This window comes from Rhinoraja longicauda, chromosome 35 (assembly GCF_053455715.1).
Source record: "Rhinoraja longicauda isolate Sanriku21f chromosome 35, sRhiLon1.1, whole genome shotgun sequence".
NCBI lineage: Eukaryota > Metazoa > Chordata > Chondrichthyes > Rajiformes > Arhynchobatidae > Rhinoraja > Rhinoraja longicauda.
Window position 1 is genome coordinate 22,789,990 of NC_135987.1, and position 27,999 is coordinate 22,817,988.

Consider the following 27,999-nt stretch of genomic DNA (forward strand, 5'->3'; position numbering starts at 1 on the left):
GTTTAGAAAGTCACGTCAACACAGCATTGTCTTTAAGATTCAGCTTGTACAGATATCATGCACAAATTATCTTTGCATTTATCCAAACTCCTGAATTCATGTTTCACTGAAGGAAGCAGACAATGAATAAAATGTTAAAAAATATTTTATTTAAAACTGCAGGCACTTAATGAAGCTAATAATAGAATTTAGTTTGGACAAGTTACAAATTGTGACAAAGCCAATTATTCAAATACAGTATCAATCAAATCTCAAAAGCATCAACACAATCAAATTAAGCATTCTACATGTTATATTCATAGCCAAAGTAATTTATGATTTGTTGCAAGACGTGATTTAATTTTAAACCATTTACATTTTTTTAAATCTAATCGTTGTACAACGATTTACTGCCCATGATTGAAAAATGGCTCATTATCATCATGTGATCAATGTCATATTTGGCTGTAACACCAAGCATGAGTTGCAATTTGTAAAGGAATATATGTTCTGTCTCCGTGACCACATGCAAGCTATTATCTGGCAAAGCAGTGAAGAGCATAACCCAAGGACATAACCTGATGTTGCATGAAACCATGTCTTGGGTACCTGAGTGTAATCTAAGTTCCAAAACCAAATCCACCATTTAGGGATATGCAGTTTATTGTGTGACATTTATACAATACATTTATTTTAAATGAATGTAGATTAATGTTGTATGTGAAGGTAATTAGTGTAATATTGTACTTGGGTAACCCAAGTCACAGTGTAAACAGGAATAGATATTTTGGGAGAAAGAAATGTCAATTTAATGGACATAGTTAAGGTTTAATTACTCATGTAAATATTCATATTTACAACTGTTGCTACGATTTCATGCAATATCTGCTAAAAAAAAGATACTTATAGGTTAGATATAGTACATTTTATACCATTGGTTCTTGAATGTGAATGGCTAATATGTGATCAAATGATTCCATCATTGACAACCTGATACCATGCCAGAAGGAAATCACGGCTGGCAATGGTTCCAAGAATTATTTTATCCTTTCATTAGGTCAAATGAAATCATCCCATGTGATTAAAGATCGGCAAGACAGTGCAGCTTGAGGCAAATTTTCAAACTTAACCAACAAATAATTGTCCATTTTGTAGAATTGATACTCAGGACTAGAATCAACCCTGGACGACTGGTGAATGGGCAACATTGTTCCATTATTTAAGAAGGAAAGTAGAGAAAATCCAGGAAATTATAGACTGGTGAGCCGCATGTTTGTGGTTGGAAAGCTATTAAAGTGGATTCTTCAGGATAGGGTTTACTCACACTTGGAAGAGAATGAACTAATTAGCATGGCTTTATCTGTGGCAGGTCCTGTCTTATAAATTGTCTTGCGGTAGAAGGTTATTCAGGCTGGACGTCTGTAGCTAGTGGAGTTCTGTAGGAATCTGTGTGGTGATCTCCACTGTTTGTGATATGTAATAAACCATATGGATGTAAATGTAGATGACTTGGTTGACAAGTTAGTAGATTACATCAAAATGGAGTTGTGGGCAGTTAGGAAGGTTGCCAAGGATACAGTGGGATATAGATCAGCTACAGGAATGTGCAGAAACATGGCAGATGGAGTTTAAGCTGAACAAGTGTGAGGTGCTTCGGGAGGTCGAATGTATACAGTTAACGGCATGACCCTTAACAGCATGGATGTACAGAGGGACCTTAGAATCCAAGTCCATAGCCCAGAGAGAGATTAGTCCAGAGTCCATAGCCACAGAGAGAGATTAGACATACTCGAGTCATTTTCTCTGCAAAGTCAGAGGCTGTGGGGAGACGCGATAAAAAGTATATAAAATGAGAAGCAGAGCTTGAACAGACAATCAGAACTTTTTTCTAGGGTGGAAATGTAAAAGACTAAAGGGCTCTGCTTTAAAGTGAGAGGCGAAAAGTTTAAAGGAGTGGTGCAGGGCAAGGTTTGTTTTTCACATACTGAGTGGAGAATGCCTGAAACGCACTGCCATAGGTGGTGGTGGTGGAAGCAGATACGATAGTGGTTTCAAGTGGCTTTTAGATAAGCACATGAATACGTAGGGCATGGAAGTATATGGATCACATGCAGGCAGAGGAGAGCAGTTGGTATCTTGGCATGATGTTCAGCACGGAATTGCAGTTCAGATGTAACTTGGCCCTTGTCATAACGTAAGGAGATGTATCATCATCATCATCATCATATATATACAGCCGGAAACAGGCCTTTTCGGCCCACCAAGTCCGTGCCGCCCAGCGATCCCCGTACATTAACACTATCCTACACCCACTAGGGACAATTTTTACATTTACCCAGCCAATTAACCTACATACCTGCACGTCTTTGGAGTGTGGGAGGAAACCGAAGATCTCGGAGAAAACCCACGCAGGTCACGGGGAGAACGTACAAACTCCTTACAGTGCAGCACCCGTAGTCAGGATCGAACCTGAGTCTCCGGCGCTGCATTCGCTGTAAAGCAGCAACTCTACCGCTGCGCCACCGTGCCTGGAAGTAACTGAACAGTCTTAAAGATAAAGCACATAAATATTCAAGGATGCAAATCTAAATATCATTAACTATAATATTTCTTTAAATTAGCTGTAATCTACCCCATTAACCCTGAAAAACTAAAATTAATGTGTTTTTTCATAGAATGTCTACAAAAATTATTTGTGGAAAATGTAACAAATTTAAACATTGCTTCATGTGAATGAATATCACCAATATCTAAAAGAAATAACTTGGAGGTGATATTTTAACAATTTACACTCTGGAAATAATACTCCTTTTAGCAGCTGTGGGCAGATTTTCAAATACTGGTTCATTCAGATCCCTTGAATGGACGAATATAAAATTTATATATTGTGAATTACAAGTACACAGTGTTTTGGATTAAAATATATGACATGCAAGTCAATTTATTTTACCTAATTGCAAAGGTCAAGAAATGGCTTTATAATCTCACACATATTAACCACCTTGGTTTCAAGCCTTATGATGCTATGCAACAGTAACTATTTTATGCTTTCGATCTTGAACAGCATTTTGTGAAGATGCACCCTGATTAAAGAATACCCATATAAATGTTTTCACATATTCTCACTGATTGGTTAAACCGTAATGTCTTAAATTGTTGAATTGTCAATAAACCTTTTATTACCACAATGTATTCTGTCCAGAATTCCACTGAGCTCACAGTGATAGATTTTTCAGTTATTTGTTTTTTGAGTAACATAATCTGTCTGGTACAATGATTCAGGCACAATTTTGTTTACATTAGATAAAAATTCTCCAATTCATCAGACAAAATACATTTGTTATTCTATTAGTTTTTTCAATAGTTTATTTCAATATAACTCCTTTCAGAAATAAATTTACCACACAGTCTTTGGCTTAATACTTAAGTTCATGTTCCAAGATCAAAGAATCAGGAACAGAACATATACAACTGCAATAGTCAGCTTTGCACACACTATGACTACAGCTGTAGAGCAGCCCAAACCCACTACCAACAAGTATGCAAAAGTGGCTGTATAATCATGTTGAACCATACTTTGGGGTTGTTAAATCAAACATATGGCCCAGGGGAAATAATTTACACAAGCTACCACCAAGTGATATATCCATTACATATTACAGGTTTATGTCAGGTCAGGCAGGTTGAGGAGGGCAAAGCCTCAGACGTTGTCTATATTTGACCAGCAAGGCCTTTGATAAGGTTCAGCAATGGTAGGCTGCTCTGGAAGGCTAGATCACGTGGGATCCAGGGAGAGCTAAATAACTGAATACAGAATTGGCTTTATGGAAGGAAGCAGAGAGTGATGGTGGAAAGTTGCTTTTCAGAGGCCTGCGACTAGTGGTGTGCCTCGGATTGGTACTGAGCCCATTGCTGTTTGTGGTTTATATCACTGATTTGAATAAGAATGTACAAGGCATGATTAGTAAGTTTGTAGATGAACCTAAAGTGGGTGGTATTGTAGAGAGTGAAGATGGTTATCAAAGATTAGAGCAGGGCAAGTAGACTAAGAAATGGTTAATGGAGTTTAAATGTGAGGCATTGTACTTTGGGAAGTCAAAACCAAGGTAAGACCTTCACAGTGAATGGTTGGAGTCTGTGGTTTGTTGTAGACCAGAGGGACCCAGGGGTACAGGTACATTGCTTCCTGAAAGTGGCATCATAGATAAATAGGGTGGCAAAGATGATTTTTGGTACATTGGCCTTCAACAGTCAGCTTATTGAGTATAGAAATTGGGAAGTTAGGTTTCAATCATACAAGGATGACGCAACACTTGGATTATATTGTGTTCAGTTTGGGTCACCCTGCTATAAGGGTGACATTAAACTGGAAAGAGTTAAAAGAAGATTTACCAGGACGTCGTGAGAACTCGAGGGCCTGAGCTATGGCGAGAGGTTGGGAAAGCTAAGGCATTATTCCTAGGAATGCGAGAAGCTAAGAGATAATCTTATAGAGATGTATAAAATCATAAAGGGAATTGATTGGGTGAATGCACAGCCTTTTATCCAAGGTGGTGGAATCCAGAGGACCTATATAAGGTAAGATTGCAAAGATTTAATAGAACCCGAGGGTAATTTTTTCACTCTGAGGCTGTTTTCTGGAACAAGCTGCCAGAGGAAGTAGTTGAGGCATGTAGTATAACAACATTTAAAAGATACTTGGATAGGAGAAGTTTAGAGAATGTGGGCCAAACAGGCAAATGGGACTAGCTGAGATGGGACATCTTGGTAGGCATGAATGAGTTGGGCCGACAAGCCTGTTTTTCGTGCTGTACGGCTCTGTATCAAACTTTGATCATTTAAGACTCCACCAGTGCTTAACATTTGAACTGTATGACTGAGAAGCTCTCATTTAACTTCCAAATCATACAAACTATGGAGGGAAAAGTGGTGACATATATCAAATACACAATTTCAGTGATTCTTGGAAAGCTGTACAGAAGTAGAACCAAGCAAGACATTGTCATAATTCCAATATTAGATTCATACATGCAAGAGAAATATAGCTTTAATATTAGCAAAGATTGTGTCATTTTGTGCCATGATTAGAAACATTATGCCAACACTATAACAACACTGCCACTCTTCATTTTGTGCTCCAAGTGCATCGCGTGTAGAACATTTTATTTATCCAAGGGCGACTCTTTCCACTATTTCCAAAATGGATATGACCAAGGAAACGGCATTTTACTGATACCATGGAGTCTTACGAACCCATCGGAGAGTGAAGCCTGCATCTGTTCTGATCTTGATGGAAGCAGCCTCTGCTTCTCGTACAGTTTCCTTAACAGACTGCATCAAATTTTGTGCATTGTGAACCAACATTTCTGTAGCCTGATGGGGGGGAAATATTGAAGAGCCATAAAAACATTGAATAGAAACAAAGTTAGCTCCACAATCGTGCAAAATTACAGCAGCTTCCAAAAACGATATTCAATCTTATTATGAACATGTGTAGGAAGGAACTGCACTTGCTGGTTTAAGACAGACACAAAAAGCTCGAGTAACTGAGCGGGTCAGGCAGCATATCTGGAGAAAAGAAATAGGTAACGTTTCGGGTTGAGATCCTTCTTCCAACTGAGTCTGGGGAAAGGGAAATGAGAGATATAGATGGTGATACAGAAAGAAAGAGAACAATGAATGAAGGATATGCAAAAAGTAATGATCAAGGAAAGGTAGAGCTCACAATGGTCCATTTTTGGTTGTGGGCTAGATAACGAGTTATATAGACTGAAATTCAACAGACGACAGCTAAACTAGTAAGACAACTAAGGTGGGACGGAGAGAGAGGTGATGCAACAGTTACTTGAAATTAGAGAAATCAATATATCATACCGCTGGGTTGTAAGCTGCCCAAGCGAAATGAGGTGCTGTAACTCCAATATGTGTTTGGCCACATTCTGACAATGGAGGCTGCCCAGGACGGAAAGGTCAATGTGAGACTGGGAAGGGGGGATAAAGCGTTTGGCAACCAGGAGATCACTTAGGTCAAGGTGGATGGAGCGAAGGTATTCAACGAAATGATCGCCTAGTCTGCACTTGGTCTCGCCGATTTATAGGAATCCACACCCGGAACAGTAGATGAGATTGGAGGAGGTGCAAATGCAAAAATCCATCCATTCCTTTTGAATCTGGAGAAGGGTCTCAACCCGAAACGTCACCCATTCCTTCCCTCCAGAGATGCTGCCTGTCCCGCTGAGTTACTCCAGCATTTTGTGTCTATCTTCCATTTAAACCAGCATCCGCAGTTCCTTCTGACACATTCCTTTTCAGTGTTGGGTTGCAATTAATTTTAGTCAATACTTTCCAGCAGAAGGCATTATGGGAGTACTCTTTCCACAAAGCCTGTTGTAATTCTTGAAGGTTTTCTTCAATTGAGAATGACATTATTAGACATGTCAACTCTAATGTATGAATATAAAAATATTGTGCAAATGTCTGTCTTTTTATTCCGTTTTGGGATGCCATTACGTACTTCCCATCCAAAAAGTGCATTTTACAAGACAGATGGAAGTCAACTATTCTGCTTGGAACGATTGTCAGATAGGTTTCTGCAGTATTTCAGTACTTTTGTGGTCAGCATTACCTGATTTTAGATTTTTATTTGAAATTTCATGAACCCAATTAAAATTTCCAACCTGTCTTTGATTGTTTAAATTTTTGCGTATCACTATTAATTAACACGATACCCAATATTTTCAGTATGTAATTAATGTATAAATGCACAGAGGGGACGGGGGACGGGAGGAGGTGGGGAGAGACAGACAGAGAGAGAGACACACAGACAGACAGAGAGAGACAGACAGTGAGCAACACAGGATTGAGAGTGCCATGACTGCATCTGTGGATTTTGTTTGCTCAATAAGACGCCAACAGTTTTCATGGTATTTCACATTAAGAGCTCAACTTTTAATGTTTTAAATTTCAAATATCATTATCTCGCCTTATGAAGAAAAGTATTAACCAATTGTAGTGTCAATGCTTCAATAATAAAGCAAATTAATTATCTTTACTGTGTGCAACTTTAAATAAACCAGTTAATCTGAAGTAAATAAACATACTGCTGAAGGTCTTCTGCAGGTCAAGCAGCATCTTTGGAGGCAAAGTGATAGTTGACACGTTGGGTAGAGATGTTGATCATCGTCCTGCCTACACGGATGCTGCTCGCACTCTGCTCGAGCTCCAACCACAATTTGTGTTTCGCTCCAGATTCCTGCATCTGCAGTCTTATGTCTCTGGGTTGGTTTGAACTTTGCATCAATTTCAGTAATTGAAGATTAAAAGGCCTCACCTGCTCTGATTCTTCCTCACTAATGTTGGTTCTGCCCAACATTGTAGCTTTGACAGTGGAGAGAATTTTAAGTTGCGTGCTGATGGTAGGAATACGTTCACACACCTGTGATTAACAAAAGTTAGTGAGTACACAAGCAGCAGAAACACTATGCAAAACCACTATTGAACTCCTAACATATTCCCTTTATTCTTGGATCATGGACATGGTCAGGATTGTATTTACTTTACATCTCGACTTTCCACAATAGAATGCAAGAACAGTTCCAAATACCGTGATCTTTTTTTTCTGAAAAGTTTCACTAAGCATAGAAGTTGGGATGTCATGTTGCAGTTGTACAAGAAGTTGGAGAGGCCGCATTTACAGTAGTGTTCAGTTCCGGCCGCCATGCTATAGGAAATATGTTGTCAAGCTGGAAAGGGTACAGAGAAGATTTACAAGGATTTACAAAGATATTGCCAGGGCTAGAGGGCCTGAGCTCCAGGGAGCGTTGAGTAGGCTGGGATTCTATTCCTTGGAGCGCAGGAGGATGAGGGGTGATCTTATTGAGGTGTATAAAATTATTAGAGGAATAGATTGGGTAGATGCACAGAGTCTCTTGCCCAGAGTAGATGAAACGAGGACCAAAGGGCATAGGTTTAAGGTGAAGGGGAAAAGATTTAATAGGAATCTGAGGGGTAACATTTTCACACAAAAGGTGGTGGATGTATGAAACAAGCTGCCAGAGGAGGTAGTTGAGGCAGGGACTATCCCAACATTTAAGAAGCAGTTACACAGGTACCAGGATAGGACAGGTTTGGAGGGATATGGACCAAACACAGGCAGATGGGGTTACTGTAGCTGGGACTTGTTGGCCGGTTTGGGCAAGTTGGGCCAAAGGGCCTGTTTCCACACTGTATGACTCTATCATTCTATGACTAAGATTGAGGCAATTTCACTGTTATCAAGTCATGTTCAGTTCATTGTCATATGCAAAGGTACAATAAGGTTACAAGTACAACAAAGATATTGTTCTTGCTTGTGGCAGCAACACAGGTATATAGACAGACAATACACAAGAACGAATTAACATAAAATAACACTAATTCTCCAAACAGTGCTAAGAAAACAAAAAAACAAGGCATTGGAACTTGGATAAAGTGAAAACCATTTTTAAAAAATGTTCCCATCAAAGAACTGAATTGTTATCCTGATACTTTCTTCATTGTTTGGAGTAACTCGGCATACCTGCAGGAGATTAGTTCTGATTCGCTTATCAGTACACTGCTTGGCAACCTCTTTTGCAAGTAGTGTCACTTCATCGGACGCCTTGGCTATGTCCTTAGCACAGTGAATGAGAGCACGTTTGTTTCCACTGACACCGCGCACCAGCCGAGACATTTCTGCCATCAACAAAGCCATCCTCTTGGCAGCACCAATGATGTCATTACCCTGAAGAACAAAGTCACAAAAAGGATTAAACATTCACCAAATTAAGAGTCCATCTGATCTATCATCTTCTATTTTGAAAAAAGTACATATCCCCAATCCTGTTGCCCCACTGCACTTTGTATCGTGCACGATTATCTTGATGACTGTTTACAGCCACCTGACCAGTCTACAATTCTACCCTACAAATTGACTTGAAAATGTAACATTTATCTTTACTGTCATAAATATTTACTCAGTAGAATTTCAGTACAAGTTACCAGGCTAACTTTACCTGTTAAATAGCAATTTAAGTCCATAATTTTAAAAACAGCATTCAGTGCTCAGACTGAAGAACATTATAGCCCAAGAACTTTACTAGTGTCATGGACTTTGAGCTCATAGATGCTTACTGATAGTTTCAACCAGAGTTGAACTAGCCTCATATCCAAGTTCATTTCCGGATTTCGGCGTGGACGCTGCACCACCCACCAAATAGTCAAGCTGACCAATGATATCGAAGACAGTTTCGAAAAGGGTCACAAGGCGGGCATCCCATTGGTGGACCTCACCGCCGCCTGTGATACTGTGTGGCACCAGGGCCTGATCTTGAAGCTCCTCCGAACCATCCCTGACCGTCATTTAGTGCGGGTCCTTGCCAAAGAGGTCCTTCTACAGTTGTACCGGGCCCTGGGGAGACCGCACCTGGAGTACTGTGTGCAGTTTTGGTCTCCAAATTTGAGGAAGGATATTCTTGCTATTGAGGTTTACTAGGTTAATTCCCGGAATGGCGGGACTGTCGTATGTTGAAAGGCTGGAGCAATTAAGCTTGTATACACTGGAATTTAGAAGGATGAGGGGGTATCTTATTGAAACATATAAGATAATTAGGGGATTGGACACATTAGAGGCAGGAAACATGTTCCCAATGTTGGGGGAGTCCAGAACAAGGGGCCACAGTTTAAGAATAAGGGGTAGGCCATTTAGAACGGAGATGAGGAAGAACTTTTTCAGTCAGAGAGTGGTGAAGGTGTGGAATTCTCTGCCTCAGAAGGCAGTGGAGGCCAGTTCGTTGGATGCTTTCAAGAGAGAGCTGGATAGAGCTCTTAAGGATAGCGGAGTGAGGGGGTATGGGGAGAAGGCAGGAACGGGGTACTGATTGAGAGTGATCAGCCATGATCGCATTGAATGGCGGTGCTGGCTCGAAGGGCTGAATGGCCTACTCCTGCACCTATTGTCTATTGTCAACCGCAGTTTTGTACTCAAGACCAGCGACGGTCAATCTAGCTGACTGCGACGCCTAAGAAACGGAGTCCCCCTAGCTCGGTATTGGCCCCCATGCTCTTCAACCTCTATATCAGCTATCTGCCACGCACGACCTCGCTCCAGTATGGATATGCAGATGACTTGGCCCTACTGCACTCGGACAAGAATTGGTCAAATGCTGAGGATGTGCTCTCGGCGGATATGAAACTTGTCGCGGGCTACCTTAAGACCTGGAGACTAAAACTGAGTGTGGCAAAAACCACAACAACGGCCTTTCACCTGAACAACAAGGAAGCTCAACGCCATCTAACCGTCACCCTCAATGGGTCACCCCTACCCTACAACCCATTTCCTACATACCTCGGAGTGAAACTAGATCGGCAGCTGACCTACAAGCAACACCTTGAAGCTCTCCGTGCTAAAGTCTCGGCACGGAACAACCTCCTGTGTTGCTTGGCCGGATCGTCATGGGGCGCCAGGACATCTACTCTTGGAACCAGTGCTCTTGCACTCGTGTACAGCGCCGCTGAGTACGCCGCCCCAGCATGGTGCCGCAGCGCTCATACTAGCAAGCTAGACGCCACCGTCAACAACACCATGCGGATCATCACTGGCTGCCTACGCCCTACTCCGAAAAATCTCCTGCCGGTGCTCGCAGGTATCGCACCCGCCAAGCTTCGCAGAGAGTTCTTCACAAGGCCCCATCGGATGCCAAACATCCTTTGCACCACCTCGCCCAGGATTGACAGCAACTGGGACCTCAACGCCTGTCATCTCGTCACCCTTTCCCCGTCATGCAGCGACCCTCTGTGGCTCCGGTTTCAACATATTAGGAGCATGCAGAACCAGCTGGGAACAGACATCGCGACCTCCTCAATTCACTGTCCCACCGAACACCACAGCCCCACCCGGCTCGGACATGCCCCGCAAAGAGTGGGTCGCCCTGAACCAGCTCCGCACAGGGGTCGGCCGGTTCAATGCCAACATGCATCATTGGGGGTTGCGTTCATCAGCAGCCTACGTGTGTGGAGCAGACCAGCAAACAGCGCAGCACGTCATTTTCCATTGCACTGTCCTCGTCCCCCTGGTGGAGGGGTAGGCCTCACGGCCCTCGACAACAGCACATTGCACTGGCTACAGCGCCTGGAGGGCGTTACATAATTTCTGCTGCCTCAAACGCAAGAAGAACTAGCCATGATTGTCACCCTTCCCTCCCCAACCGACTCTTACCTGCCAATCAACACCCGTATGGTCTGTCACCTGTCACATGCCAGCTCTTATCCACCACGTCTCACACCTCTGTATGCTGGCAACTTCCCCTCTATTTTTTCAGTCCAGTTGAAGAATCTCGACCAGAAATGTTGACTGTTCATTTCCCACCACATATGCTGCTTGGCCCACTGAGTTCCTCCAGCTCCTTCATTCACTCCAAATTATTTGTGGTCCTCACTGCCATTTTCATTTTCACAAGAATACCAAAACAGCCACTTGAACTTACAAGTTTTTAAAAAATGTATCGCATAGATTGTATTGTAGTCATATGGGTATTTTTCACAAAGTTAACAACTTGTCAATAAATGTTATGATTTTGTAAACAGTTGCGCACAATATTGCATAAATCACTTCTCATCAAACTATATGAACAGAAAATAAACTTCTCACCAACAACTGTAATGTTGGTAATATAAATTTCAAACCCATGCAATTGAAAACAAAAATCTAAATTGTTGTTCCAAAAGGAATAGAAACATACTGTTATTAGACTTAAATGAGCTTTCCATTTAAGTAAATACAATAGGCATGAAGGGACTAGCAATAAATGCAATTGATGTTTTCAACAATTTCTCTAGAAATGCTCTGTTCAAACTTAAAAGTAAAATTAAAATTCTTCTATTTGATTATTATTTTAATGGTTTAAATTTTGTCAACTAATGTTATTAATAAATGCTAATCCAATAATTTTAAAATGTTCAAATGTTTCAGGCAATGGCACACGGCAAACATTCTGCTTTAATATGCATGGGCACGATCAAAAACAGGATCAGGCATTCAACAGTGCATTTCAAAGAATAGCAGTACAATGATGAAATGTTAGTAAAAGCAGCAATGATCACATGCTATCTTACCTACAAAATTAATCAAAAGCTTCTAGCACTGAAAAGACAAGTAATCCAGACTAAATGTAGAATTAAAATAAAAACCTCATTCAATGGCACAAACACTATACATGTTAGTAAAGGCTGCAATCTAAAAAGGAAGAATGTCCATTGTCCATTATATATTTTTGAAGAGCAAAATTGTAAGAATAAAATGTGCTGCACTGTAGAAGGTTCACACTGTTTTCGCTAAATAATACTGTGAAAAGTTTGTAACTTACAACAAATATCTTCATTTATTTAGCACCTCCAATATAGCAAAGCATACTGAGGCACTTCAACTTTAATTCTGCTTTCAACTGCTTTATTTTAAGAAAACATCCAAAACATTGCAAACGTTTTTCTGCACTCCAATGGATTTTTTTTTCTTTGAAATACTGAAACTATTACAGAATATTAAAATCAGTGGCAATGTTGTTAGAAATAAAATGGAGGAACTGCATTTATTATTTAGCCTCCAACCCAACCATTCCTGAGTTTTAATTAGTCACTAAGGTGGAAGTAACTTGGGATGGAACCAAAATTTTATCTACAGATTGGGAAGACCATGCAGCTATTAATGAATGCAAGTAGTTCTCTTCCACCTTAGACATCAAAGGCAATATACATTTGCATGGTGGTTTCTTTGGATAAGGAAGGCCCCCCCCCTGGTCATGGTGGAAGGATCCCTTTTTTTTTCCTCTTCACTTTGTACTGGGAATGAGGAGTGAGGTACTGGAGATTAAATATCCTTGAAGGAATGATGTTGTCAATGAAAACATGTATTAAAACAATCCAATGTGAATGCAGCCTCCAATTTCCAGAAAAACCACTGGAGAACTCCTCCAATCTGTGAACTGACATTGTTTTCATTCTTCAGCTTCACTTTCCCTGTTCAGGAAATTGAGAACACAAAATGTTCTGTCAATTTCTGGAGATGTAAGCTCACTTCCTATTTGGATTAGCAAAGGTGAAAAACAGGCCGGATCATCCATTGCAGCAGTGTATGCATCAGCATGTTCTAAACCTCTGCACCAAAGCACAGATGTGATGGAGGTCAGAACCAGGCCCTTTGAGCAAGCTGGATGCATTTCATATTTGATCCCTCAACTTAATGCCAGCCACAGCTGCTCATCCAGCACATCACTCATTGCAAAGTGGCACAACTCTTCATTGAATGGGCTGAAGGTGATTTTGTTAAACAATATTTTATTGAACATGTAGCGAGTTTATTCACAATTGTATTATTTTTGTTAAGGACACCGTTATGAAATGTATCTGATCAGAGATATTTGGAAACAGTAGAAAGTATCAAGACAAAATGGTTTTAAGATAATGTGCTAGATTTTGCATGGGGGATAAATCCAGCACAAGTTATCTTAAAACCATTTTCAAGACATTTCAGCAGACAGTCTTCCTTTAACAGTTACTGCCAGAACAATCTCCATTTTTTATATCCATCTCCATCCATCCACCCTTGGGAAGAAGCAGCACAAATAAGGTTCAATTAAAAAAATTATGGCATATTTACAATCTGGAAGTTATTCAGAAACCTTCAAGTATGACTTCATAGGCAATGGAGAAACTACAGTTTTCAAGGTTGACCATGGAGATCTAAATGTACTCAGCAAGCAATAGAAATGCTTCCAAATGCATCAAAGTCAACTTTTTTTATCAACTGCTGACCTTGATGAGGAACCATGTGAAGCCAATTTCATTTCTTCAGGAATGCAGACAAACATTTTACTTCAGGCTCACAAAATCCAGCAAGAATCTGCGGTGGTGCAAGTGGACCAATGCTTTGAAAGACCGGATGCAAACGAATGAACTGCCATTGGGAAAAACTGAAGAGTACCTTACTAGACCACTTTCTTGCTTCTCGATGCAAAGACTGAGCTGCAGCCAGCATTGGCTGATTAACTGGCTGATTTGTAGGCATTAAAAGTAATTCAGGCTCGTAATCATCTTCATTGTCAGAGGGAAGAGTCAACTCAACATCATCATCGTCATCATCATCATCATCATACACATCTACATCAGCCTCAAGTGCTTCACTTGCCTCATCAGTCACATCAGGCTGTAATGGTACCATGTGCAGAAGGAGGATGGAAAGACAGTGAGAGTTAGTAGAAAAGACAGGAGGAGGAAAGAGGATATGGATGGAGCTATTTTAGCAATTAGGTATCTTTTCATTCTGTAAAGGAGGAAAGGGCAAAAAAAGCACCGAGGAAATTCAGTAAGGGAAAAAGAGATGGTTGTTTAATTTGCGACTGAACATTTTGAAAGAACAGATGAAACATGCTCAAAGGAAAGACTTTTCCCCAGAAATCCCACAGGAAAAAAATCATCCTGTACACTCACTGGTTTGACCATTTGCACAAACACTGAACACAGGAAAGAGAACATGATCAGCTGAAAAAACCCCAATAGGAAACAGAATGCAAAGGCAGTTAAAAGTTAGGATACCGAAAAGCAATGGGATGTGAGGCAGTGGGCTGGGTAATGAAAGGAATTTCATAAGACATACCACAAGATAATAAAGTAAACAATATGAAATAGAAATATAAAAGTCAATGCAGGAATCTGAGACTCCGATTTATTCAGCACCTTTCATGTTCTCATTCATCCCTAAGCAATCTAAGGCCAATGATGTTCTTCTAAAGTGTAGACAATGCAGTAAAGCTGGAAAAAACAAAGTATTGGAAGAACTCAGTGGGTTGAGCAGCATCCATGGAGAGAATTGACAGAAACCATTTCAGGCCGGTACCCTTCTTCAGGCACCCCGATCCAAAACACTATCTGACCATTTCCTCAACATATGCTGCCTGACCCACTAAATTCCTCCAGCATTATTTTGCTCAAGATTCTAGCATCTGCAGTTTCCTGCATCTCCAGTAAATAAGAGTCTTGCAGCCAATGTTCACAAAGAAAACTTTGTGCAATAAAATACAGTAATGGTTAGATCATCTGCATTTTTGGTTTTGATTGAGGGGTGAAGGTTGGCCAGGACACCTGAATGTTTGCAAATGGTGCATTAGGAACCGACCACTGCCTGTCACAATCCAACAATGAAGATGTTCCTTCACTTAAAACATTGTTCTCACATTTAACACCAACAGCACACATCTAATGCATTTCCTACCCCTCCTTATTACTTCCAGCCACCAGTGAGCAACTCAAACCTGACTGCAAATTTAATTACCTTGCCAAAATGAATCCCACAGAGGGTTACCTAATTAACATTCACATGCCACAAGCCAAATATTACTAATTAAATTCAACTGGATGATTGGGGAGCTGGCTTTGCAGAACTTCTGAATGTTAATCAGAGCTTCAAGGTTTGCTACTGTCAGCATTCCTCATGGCGGAGGTTCTACCTGCAGATCCTACATGAATGCCTTTGGGTGCTCCAGCCTGGATCTTCCAGCTTTTCTCAATCATAATCTTCAACTTGCAGTCCATCTTTCACCTCCAACTCTGCCATACAAACCTTAGCGAGGCTTTGTCTCCCTACAGATTGCCAAGGACGGTCCCAGTTTAAGATTTCTTGCTTCTACCTGATAGCCATTCTATCTCACGTTCTGCAATGCAACCCACCTATACTCGTCAACATAGTTTTCAAAGCAGATAAGCCGCATTCCAAATTAAGTTGCTTACTTTAAACACACAAAAAAGTTTTATCTTTCACGTCTTAAGTCAAGAAAGATCGCAATATGCACAAAAAAGTACAGAACAGGATAGAAACAGGAAAGAGAAAAAAATGATGCACTATCTTTCGCCATTTACTTACTTAATCAAATTTTCTTGAGAAACTGCACACATTTTCGAATTCTAAACTATTTTTTAAAGCCCAAAATGTTATTTTTCCTCATTGAGTCTAAATTCGCATTGTGTAAAAATATTCCAACATTTTTCTTTCAAGATTCAGAAATTCCTGGCATTTTCCAGCAAACCTTACACATCGAATGTGTAAGGTGAATGTTAACAAAAAGGTGAACAATTGTAGACAGGTGGTTGCATGAGGAGGTAGAAGATTCGAAGATCTCGCTTTCAAAAAGCTTCAAATGTTTACATAAAACAGTCAAAGCAAAATGGTCAGAAAATTACAATACCAATGTTTTATAGACCTGATAACTGGTGCTGTCTGTTCAATTTTAACATAAATAACCCAACACCAGCTCCCAATAAGCAGCAAACGATTAACCAACAAGTTCAAGCGTTCCAATGAACTAGTAAACTAGAAAGTCTTGGTTATGTCTGAAGCCCTCTAACGTTGCAGTTCTTCCAAGGAAACTTCGAAATCTTCTTAGATGAAAAATGTATATGATTTAACTTTTCAACACTTGCCTACAGTTTTAAAGCACAGGTCATCAGTTTCACACTGAACAAATTGGATGTTATATTTTTATGCAATGCACATCATATTATTGTAGTTTGCAAGAACAAGTCAAGCAGGATAGCCTAACAAATTGTCCCTTGTTTTCTCACCTAAATCATTACTGGAAGTTCAGAAATACTGGTCGACATGTGAAGTAACATATTAGATTATCTGAATATTTAAAAACATGGCCTACAATGGAATCCACTGTTTTCTTACGCATACATTTCAAATAAAATAATCAATGCACTGGCTGGGTTAATTATTGCTGCACTTCAGAAACGATTATTAAATGTGATTTTCATGTTCAGTAACCACATATTCATTTTTAGGTTTTCTGTATGCAATCTGCCCCAAAATGATTGACTCACAAATTATATATTGCAGTAAATTAGTATACTCTTAAAACATTCAACTTTAGATGGGTGTGCACTTTGGATCAAAAGATTACAATGGAAATAATTCTTTCGAGTAACATTTCAATTGAAATTGATTGTGCTTCAAATGGAAGTCAACAAAATTAATGTGACAAATTTAAGCAAGCATACAAAGAACTAAGGCTGATATCTGCGCTCCTAAATCAGGAAAATATGTTAGTGCACAATTTTTTTTAAGGACTAATTAAGATTTCACCTTGCTTGACCACTTCCTGGCTTCATCGTGCAACTGCCGAGCTGACTCCATCATCGGCTGATTTACAACTTCCCCGGCTTTCATTTCAGGGAATACCTCATCTTTTTCCTCAGGAGGAGGTGGCCTTGGTGGTGGAACCTGACCCTCAGGAAGCGGTGGTTTAGGAGGAGCAGGTTCGTCATTCAGCTGAAAAACAGTAGAATGAATTGTCAAATTTTCTTTGCAATTCCTCTTTAATTATTTCCAGACTTTTTTTAATGATTGACGGCAAAATTTAAAAAAACAAACCAATTGTGGTATAAAACTTACTATTTAATTACCTGTTGGGAAAGCACAAGGTATCAATCTTAAGGTTTGTTTTATAAAAGGCAACATATTTCCTTGGAAATTCAGATATATAATTTTGTGCAAAGTGAAGAAAATCTCCAAATTTCATTCAAATATAAATTGTGTGCTGGCGAATGGATTTGTCTACCAAATACATGTCACCTGTGATTAAACAATATGACTGTGCTAGTTTCAAACAGACAAAATGCACAATTTTAGCAACCGAAAGATTCAAGTAATTTCCCATAACAAATAAGAAGACAACTGCTCTAGGGGTTCCAACTTTCTGTTCTTGAATAACAGTGTTTATTTATGATTTTCAATGACATCTTGGAGTCACACCTGTGGCCACAGAAACACCTGCCAATTTCCATAACTACTAAACTTTCTAACACTGTCAATCTCTCACTTGTCTTTCTTCATCTGTGCAAATGAGCCATTTGTGACAGTATCTACTCAGAGCTGGCTGTATTCCCTCGAGCCATCATAATGTGAGGTTATCCACTTTGGAGGTAAGAACAGGAAGGCAAATTATTATCTGAATGGTGTCAAGTTAGGAAAAGGGAAAGAACAACGGGATCTGGGTGTCCTAGTGCATCAGTCACTGAAAGGAAGCATGCAGGTACAGCAGGCAGTGGAGAAAGACAATGGAATGTTGGCCTTCATAACAAGGGGAGTTGAGTATAGGAGCAAAGAGGTCCTTCTGCAGTTGTACAGGGCCCTAGTGAGACCACACCTGGAGTATTGTGTGTAGTTTGTCTCCAAACTAGAGGAAGGACATTCTTGCTATTGAAGGAGTGCAGCATAGGTTCACGAGGTTAATTCCCGGAATGGCGGGACTGTCGTACGTTGAAAGACTGGATTGACTGGGCTTGTATACTCTGGAATTTAGAAGGAAGATTAAGGGATTGAACACGCTAGAGGCAGGAAACATGTTCCCGATGTTGGGGAAGTCCGGAACCAGGGGCCACAGTTTAAGAATAAGGGGTATGCCATTTAGAACAGAGATGAGGAAGAACATTTTCACTCGGAGAGTTGTGAAGCTGTGGAATTCTCTGCCTCAAAAGGCAGTGGAGGCCAATTCTCTGGATGCTTTCAAGAGAGAGTTAGATAGAGCTCTTAATGATAGCGGAGTCAGGGGATATGGGAAGAAGGCAGGAACGGGGTACTGATTGTGCATGATCAGCCATGATCACGGTGAATGGCGGTGCTGGCTTGAAGGGCCAAATGGCCTACTCCTGCACCTATTGTCTACAAGTCCCACTATTACCCAAAAGGTAATGCGAGCGGGATCCACTTCTGCACTGTCTGCCTGCCTCACAGTTGGCTGTTACTGCTCCCTTTCTGACTGCAAGCACTGAACTCAGACCTATGGATACACCAGTGATTAATGCTGCCACCACAGCTCTGTGACTGACATTAAAATTGCTGCAGCTGATACACTGCCTACACACAATTGTCAAGGTAACTGGATGTGTCTGCTGCTTGCTACATGGCACAAAACGAATTTGGTAGCTTTATTTAAAGAATACAATATTGCACATTTGAAAGATGTTTCATGATGTACACAGCATCAGCAGATCTTTTAAGAGCTTCAAATAAATTAATGAATTTAGCTGGATTTAAACTAAGAGATTTAAAATCTAACATTTTATTGTTCAATTTCCAATCCACTTCAACTACACGGGACAGGACCTATACAGTGAGGGGTAAGGCTCTAAAGAAGATTGTAGAGCAGAGGGATCTAGGAGTGCAGGTAGATATTTCTTTGAAAGTGGCGTCACAGGCCGGTAGTGTGGTCAAAAAGGTTTCAGGTACATTGACCTAGATGCAGTTATAAAAGACATTGGTGAGGCCACATTTAGAGTATGGTATTCAATTTTGGTCACCATGTTATGGGAAAATGTTGTCAAGCTGGAAAGGGTGCAGAGAAGATTTATGAAGATGTTGCCAGGACTTGAGGGTCTGAGCCATAGGGAGAGGTTGAGCGGGCTATGGCTTTTTTCCTTGGAGCGCAGAAGAATGAGGTGTGATCTTATAGAGGTGTACGAAATCATCAGAGGAATAGATAGGGTAAATGTGCAGAGTCTTTTGCCCAGAGTAGGGGAAGCGAGAACCAGCGGCAATAGGTTTAAGATGAGGAGGGGAAAAATTTAATAGGAGCCTGAGAGGTTATTTTTACTACACAAAGGGTGGTGGGTGTAAGGAATGGGCTGGTGGAGGAAGTTGTTGAGGCAGGTACTATGTTTAAGAAACATTTAGACAGGTATATGGATAGGATAGGTTTAGACAATAGACAATAGGTGCAGGAGTAGGCCATTCGGCCCTTCGAACCAGCACCACCATTCAATGTGATCATGGCTGATCATGCTCAATCAGTACCCCATTCCTGCCTTCTCCCCATACCCCCTGACTCCGCTATCTTTAAGAGCTCTATCTAGCTCTCTCTTGAATGCATTCAGAGAATTGGCCTCCACTGCCTCCTGAGGCAGAGCATTCCACAGACTTACAACTCTCTGACTGAAAAGGTTTTTCCTCATCTCCGTTCTAAATGGCTTACCCCTTATTCTTAAACTGTGGCCCCTGGTTCAGGACTCTCCCAACATTGGGAACATGTTTCCTGCCTCCAACCCCTTAATAATCTTATATGTTTCGATATGATCCCCTCTCATCCTTCTAAATTCCAGTGTATACAAGCCTAGTCGCTCCAGTCTTTCAACATATGATAGTCCCGCCATTCCGGGAATTAACCTAGTAAACCTATGCTGCAGGTCCTCAATAGCAAGAATATCCTTCCTCAAATTTGGAGACCAAAAATGCACACAGTACTCCAGGTGCAGTCTCACTAGGGCCCTGTACAACTGCAGAAGGACCTATTTGCGCCTATACTCGACTCCTCTTCTTATGAAGGCCAACATTCCATTGGCTTTCTTCACTGTCTGCTGTACCTGCATGCTTCCTTTCAGTGACTGATGCACTAGGACACCCAGATCTCATTGTTCTTCCCCTTTTTCTAACTTGACACCATTCAGATAATAATCTGCCTTCCTATTCTTACCTCACTCTTATCCACATTAAACTGCATCTGCCATGCATCCGCCCACTCACACAACCTGTCCAAGTTACCCTGCAACCTCATAGCATCTTCCCCACAGTTCACACTACCACGCAGCTTTGTATCATCTACAAATTTGTTAATGGTACTTTTAATCCCTTCATCCAAGTCATTAACGTATATTGTAAATAGCTGCAGTCCCAGCACCGAGCCTTGCGGTACCCCACTAGTCACTGCCTGCCATTCTGAAAGGGACCCATTTATCCCCACTCTTTGCTTTCTGTCTGTCAACCAATTTTCTATCCATGTCAGTGCCCTACCTCCATTACCATTACCATGTGCTCTAATTTTGCCCACTAATTTCCTATGTGGGACCTTGTCGAAGGCTTTCTAAAGTCGAGGTACACCACATCCACCGGCTCTCCCCTGTCAATTTTTCTAGTTACATCCTCAAAAAATTCCAGAAGATTAGTCAAGCATGGTTTCCCCTTCGTAAATCCATGCTGACTCGGAACGATCCTGTTACTGCTATCCAAATGTTCTGCAATTTTGTCTTTTAGAATTGACTCCAGCATTTTCCCCACCACTGCATGTCAGACTAACTGGTCTATAATTTCCTGTTTTCTCTCTCCCTCCTTTTTTTAAAAAGTGGGATAACTTTTGCTGCCCTCCAATCCACAGGAACTGATCCTGAATCTATAGAACATTGGAAAATGATCACCAATGCGTCCACAATTTCTAGAGCCACCTCCTTAAGTACCCTGGGATGCAGACCATCAGGCCCTGGGGATTTATCAGCCTTCAACCCCATCAGCCTACCCCACACCATTTCCTGCCTAATGTGGATTTTCTTCAGTTCCTCCGTCACACTAGGATCTCTGGCCACTAGAACATCTGGGAGATTGTTTGCATCTTCCTAGTGAAGACAGATCCAAAGTACCGGTTCAACTCGTCTGTCATTTCCTTGTTCCCATAATAAATTCCCCTGCTTCTGTCTTCAAGGGACCCACATTTGCCTTGACTATGTTTTTCCTCTTCACATATCTAAAAAAGCTTTTACTATCCTCCTTTATATTATTGGCTAGCTTACCCTCGTACCTCATCTTTTCTCCCCGTATTGGCTTTTTAGTTATCTTCTGTTGCTCTTTAAAAGAGTCCCAATCCTCTGGCTTCCCACTCTTCTTTGCTATGTTGTACTTCTCTTTTATTTTTATGCTTTCAGTGACTTCCCTTGTCAGCCACCGGTGCCTCTTACTCCCCTTAGAATCTTTCCTCCTCTTTGGGATAAATTGATCCTGCAACTTCTGCATTATTCCCAGGAATACCTGCTGTTGCTGTTCCACCGTCTTCCCTGCTAGGGCCTCCTTCCAGTCAATTCTGGCCAGCTCCTGCCTCATGCCTCTGTAATTCCCTTTGCTATACTGTAATACTGGCACTTCCGATTTTCCCTTCTCCCTCTCAATTTGTAGAGTAAAACTTATCATATTGTGATCACTGCCTCCTAATGGCTCTTTTACCTCGAGTCCCCTTACCAGATCAGGTTCATTACACAACACTAAGTCCAGAATTGCCTTCTCCCTGGTAGGCTCCAGTACAAGCTGTTCTAAGAATCCATCTCGGAGGCACTCCACAAACTCTCTTTCCTGGGGTCCATTACCAACCTGATTTTTCCAGTCTACCTGCATGTTGAAATCTCCCATAACCACCGTAGCGTTACATTTGCGACATGCCAATTTTAGCTCTTGATTCAACTTGCACCCTATGTCAAAGCTACTGTTTGGGGGCCTGTAGATAACTCCCATTAGGGTCTTTTTACCCTTACAATTCCTCATTTCTATCCATACTGATTCTACATCTCCTGATTCTATGTCACTCCTTGCAAGGGAGTGAATATCATTCCTTACCAACAGAGCGACCCCACGCCCTCTGCCCACCTGTCTGCCTTTTCTATACATTGTATACCCCTGAATATTCAGTTCCCAGCCCTGGTCCTCTTGTAGCCATGTCTCTGTGATTCCCACAACATCATACTTGCCAATGTCTAACTGAGCCTCAAGCTCATCCACTTTATTTTTTATACTTCGCACATTGAAATACAATACTTTAACTTCAGTATTCACCTCCCCTCTCACACCGGTCACAATTGGCCCTGGCCTTACTCTCTTATCCCATCTAGAACTTCAGGTAGAATAGTGTAGATGGGGCTTGTTGGTCGGCGTGGCCCAAAGGGCCTGTTTCCACACTGTTTGACTATCTCCATAATAAATATCTTAAAGATATTAAATATCTTTTCAACTAATTGTTATCAATATTTAACAAATAGATTTGTATTGTGAAAACAGCAATACAAATACTACTCACTCATTTGTGTAGAGGGAACTGCAGATGCTGGTTTAAACTGAAGATAGATGCTGGAGTAACTCAGTGGAACAGGCAGCATCTCTGGAAAGAAGGAATGGTAACGTTTCGGGTCAAGACCCTTCTTCACACTGAAGGGTATCAACCCGAAACGCCACCCATTCCTTCTCTCCAGAGATGCTGCCTGACCCGCTGAGTTACTCCAGCATTTTATGAATACTCACTCATTTTCAAGGTTCTCAGGGATAATTATCAAAATCATACGAAAGCCACAAAGCATTCCTTCCACAAACATTCACAAAGTAATTTAAGAATTCTGATGGCACTTTTGATATTATGTAAAATTATGGGTATTTCACTTGCTTGTCATAATCTGGGCTTGTTTGTAGTCCAATTAAAAGATTGTACCAAAAATAGACATACCTGAAGCTGATCCAGATCCGGCGGTGGTGGAGGGAAGTCTGGCTCCTGAGGCTGGAAAACTTCTCGAACAGCAGCTACAGCACTTAGAATTCGATATCCAGAATCCAAGAAGCTTTTCTGTAATCCTACAAGCATAGATTAATGAACGATGCTTTGAACAGGCTTTTAAAAAAAATACTTAAGCCAACCATAAATTGGCTTATGAAACAAAAACTGCAAAATCTAATTCCATCAATAGAGAAACTACCTCACAATTTTTATCAATGTACAAAACTGCTTCATGGATGCAAATAAAATTATGAGAAACACATACATTAAAAAAAACATACCCCACTCGTGGTTTATTAATTTTATTGCTTGGACAGTTATTTAATTATCTTGGGCCGCTCATTTTAAAACCATGAACAATTGGGAAATCTATTAGGCTGAAGAGAATTTTTTGTTTAAGTCGATCTTTGCAAAGGCAATGTATTTACCTATACAGATATGAATCACGTGCAGGTAGATGAGATAAATTTAACCTGGCATCATATTTGGCAAGTAGTGAACTGAAGGGCCTGTTCCTGTGATGTACTGTTCTATATTTTATGTACACTGTTTATTATGGATCCAAACATTATGCAGTGACACCAAGCAGTGTAACTTCACTATTCTGGCCTTAGAACAAAGTGTAGATAAAGGGTGTTTAACTTTACTTCACACAGATATTAGACTGGGGCTCAATTTTGGACTTCGGCTATGTTTGGAATAAATAAAACAATGGCACAAAATATTACTATGAATCCCTAATATATTCTAATTTCATCTTCCAATGTTGACGTCTACTGCTCTAGTTATTGTTCTCTGGCTCCTTAACACACAGGTGCTGAACATCAAAGTGCAAAGACTAATCTTAAGCATAAAGTTAGCAAATATTATATCTGCTGTTTAATATATCCTCTCTAAAACAACTAATAAATTACATTTCAGGAAATAAGTTAATGCCTCGAATGTTGAATTATGATCCAAATTCTTGAAAATGATATCAAGCTATTTTTTGTGGAGAAACAATTGATCGAATCAGTGCCTGCAAAATGAAATTGATCGAATATTTGCAATGCAAAACACAAAGCAGAGTGCTGGAGGAACACTGTAGTGACAGTGCAAATGGAGACAATGTTTCAGGTTGAGACCCTTCTTCAAATTAATTCAGACTGAGGGTTTGTAATACTTTCAGTTTTGTCTGTTATCTTTGAAAACAGACCCTTATTACAAAGGAAGAAGGGTCTCGACTCAAAACGTTACCCATTCCTTTTCTCCAGAGATGCTGCCTGTCCCGCTGAGTTACTCCAGCATTTCGTGCCTATCCTTATTACAAAGAAGCCCCTTTCAAACATTTGGTCAAGTGCAGAATAAGAGATGAAATACGACCGTGCCTTACCAGGATCTGAAATGTTTCCAGCTACAGCTTTAGCATCCATTACCATGGGTGAGATCGTTTTGCTTAGTTCATCAGATGCTGCCTTTACCGATTCACGAAATTTTGGGTCTTCTGAGTTTTCAACTTCCCTTTTAGCAACCAAAAGAATTCTGTTTGCCCGACGAGCAATGCTTGTTGCTCCTGCGACCAGCATTTGAGGCTGTATGTTGGCCATTGCTACTTTGCATTTGTCAATATCTTTCTTGATGGCTTCCTCAGAGGCATCCAGTAAGGACCTGGTATCAATAGCTTCATCGACTAAACCTGCATGATGAATGACATGTTTATCCAGCACCATAATCATTCAGCTGATAAACAGTTCTAAATGTAAGACTTTTAATAAAATTAATCTCATGCAAATCAGGTGAAATCCACCATTCACGTCTGGGTGCCATGTAATAAAGGACACCAATGACTTCCTAATGTCACTATTGCTGAATGGGGAAAGGAAAATTGAAAGCACAGATTCGCAAGAGGGCACTCTCGTACAGTTGCTGGGAGACACTGAATGGAAACATCAGCAGGTGATAGGAAGCTGACCATTCACCAGAGATACACAGACCCACTGAAGAAGTCAAGAAACCTAGGACAGGGAATAATAATAGCAGAAGATGCATGGAATCCACTTCTTAATTATTGTAATTTCAGATCAATAAGTTGGGTTAGAGTTGATTTAGATCGAATCCAGTAATTTAGAGAATATGACAAATTATGGAAATTTGTATATCATTATGACAGCTCAGATAATGCAACTTTCATAACACTAATACTTGCAGCATATAGTAGCTATGCCAAGAAATGTTAAGGTATGTGTAAAATGAAAATTAGGGAGAAAAAATGTGATTTATGTAACTACGTGAATTTTCCCTACATAACAGATAAGGAGGAACATCAGAAATAGAGCACTTGGACAACGGTAATATAATTGGGCAGTCACCAGGAACATGATATGGAAATTATGTATAACTAATCTGGTAAAGATAACGATTTTGCAGCCAGCAAAATAGACAAGGGGAACAAATGGCTATGGACTTACATAAGATCGTCATATAAGGTATTGCACAAGAGAGTATAAAACAAGAATATTCAGGTTTTCTGATGGTCCAAAGCTAGTGTGGGTTGTGAAGTGGGTGCAAAGAGACCTCAGAGGGATATAACATAGACTATATTTTCTTATAAATTATATAAATTCTTCCTTTAATTATCAAATGATTCTTACTCTTGCACAATGATGAATGTTCAATAATGCATTTCCCAGTGTGTTCCTCAACACACTGATCAGGGAAACCATCAACCACGTACCGGCACGGTAGCGCAGCGGTAGAGTTGCTGCTTTACAGCGAATGCAGCGCCGGAGACTCAGGTTCGATCCTGACTACGGGTGCTGCACTGTAAGGAGTTTGTACGTTCTCCCCGTGACCTGCGTGGGTTTTCTCCGAGATCTTCGGTTTCCTCCCACACTCCAAAGACGTACAGGTATGTAGGTTAATTGGCTGGGTAAATGTAAAAATTGTCCCTAGTGGGTGTAGGATAGTGTTAATGTACGGGGATCGCTGGGCGGCACGGACTTGGAGGGCCGAAAAGGCCTGTTTCCGGCTGTATATATGATATGATGATATGAATTAGTTCTTCACTCTAGTGCTGCACATCTAGCTTTCTTAAATGTCCTCTGTGATTATTTTATACCCTTCCTACAAGTGCCTCAAATCACCCTTCCTTCTACAATGCTCAACATTAACACCACCAAAAGGCTTGTTCCTGCATGTTCAATGTATGTGCTATTTTGCCTTTCTTCTCTAAAGGTATTTAATTCCCAACGTTGATTAATTCGCAACCATATCGCTTGGTGGCAATATGACCGTGGCCGCTTATTTCAATTTATGTCACCAAGTCATCGATCTGAACATAATGCACATTTAGATAAAGATCTTTTCAAATTGTCCATTTTAATCATATTTCCCGAGTCTATCGCAAATTTGAGATGTGGTCTTGTTTGTATGCTACATCCCTTACCATTACAATGCTTTTGATAAGTCATTTCATTAGGCTGCACTAATGTCATTTACATTTTAAATTTCACCCTCATGTGAACCATGGGAATTCTCACTCCAACTATTTACTAGAAAGTTCACTTGCAGATTGGTCATTATTTGGTTAGAACGTAGAACACTGCAACACAGGAATGGGCCCTTTGGCCACCATTTTTTAGTGCCAAAAACAATGTCAAGTTAAACTGATCTCATCTGCCTGTACATGATCCATATCCCTCTATTCCCTGCACTTCTACGTGCCTAATGAAATAACTCTTAAACTCCACTATCGTATCAGTCTCCACCACTACCCCTGGCAGGACGTTCCAGGCCCCCACCACTCACTGTGTAAAAAACATGCCCCGCACATCTCCATTAAACATCCCCCTCTCACCTTACAGCTAGTTTTGGACATTTTCACCCTGGGAGAAAGGTTCTGACCATCTACCTTATCTACGCCTCTCATAATTTTATATATCTATCAAGTCATCCCTCAACTTCTTACATTCCAGAGAAAACAACCTAAGTATATCCAAATCTCCCTGTAGCTGAAACTTTCTAATCCAGGCAACAATTTAGCAAACTTCCTCTGCACCCTCTCCAAAGCCTCCACATTTTTCCTGTAATGGAGCACCCAGAACTGCATGCATTACTCCAGTGGCAGCCTGAACAAAGTCCTGTAGAGCTGTATCATGACTTCCTGGCTCTTACACTGAATGCCTCTAGCAATGAAGACAAGCATACCATATGCCTTGAGCTATCAACTTGGATTCCAAGATCCCTCTGCACATCAATGCTGTTAAAGGTCTTACCATTAACTATATACTCTCTCCTTGCATTCAACCTCCCAAAGTGCAACACCTCACACTTGTTCAAGTTAAACTCTGCCATTTCTCCTCCCATTTCTGCAGCTGTTCTAAATCCTGCTGCATCTTTCCTCTACATTCCTCACTGTCTGCAACTGCAATGTTGGTGTCAAGGGTGAACTTACTCACTAACCCATCTACATTTACCTCTAGGCCCTTTATATATATCACAAAGATCAGAGATCGCAGCACAGAATCCTACACAATGCCACTCGTCACAGACCTCTAGCCAGATTATCTACCTTCCATGTGCGTGCACTTGCCTACATATATGAATCATCACTGTATATGGTTGAGGTGTTGGAAGACTGGAGGGTGGCTTAAGTTGTGTCCCTTTAAGAAGGGATGAAAGG

The 27,999-nt window shown here is 40.7% G+C and overlaps 1 protein-coding gene across 2 annotated transcripts in view; it reads right to left on the reverse strand.

The window, feature by feature from the left end:
• Window positions 1–129: 129 nt before the first annotated feature.
• The window catches only part of LOC144610097 (vinculin), a 103,604-nt gene continuing 75,734 nt past the window's right edge, over window positions 130–27,999 (reverse strand). Inside the window, exons 16-22 of one of the 2 annotated variants that reach the window (XM_078428639.1) lie at window positions 24,712–25,014; window positions 23,292–23,416; window positions 17,129–17,314; window positions 13,973–14,194; window positions 8,537–8,740; window positions 7,310–7,414; window positions 130–5,352 (exon numbers count right to left, since the gene is read on the reverse strand). In XM_078428639.1, coding sequence (XP_078284765.1) covers window positions 5,206–5,352; window positions 7,310–7,414; window positions 8,537–8,740; window positions 13,973–14,194; window positions 17,129–17,314; window positions 23,292–23,416; window positions 24,712–25,014 — 1,292 coding nt within the window. In that variant the 3' untranslated portion in view covers window positions 130–5,205. The remainder of the gene's footprint in view (window positions 5,353–7,309; window positions 7,415–8,536; window positions 8,741–13,972; window positions 14,195–17,128; window positions 17,315–23,291; window positions 23,417–24,711; window positions 25,015–27,999) is intronic. The other variant, XM_078428638.1, reaches the window with a different exon arrangement.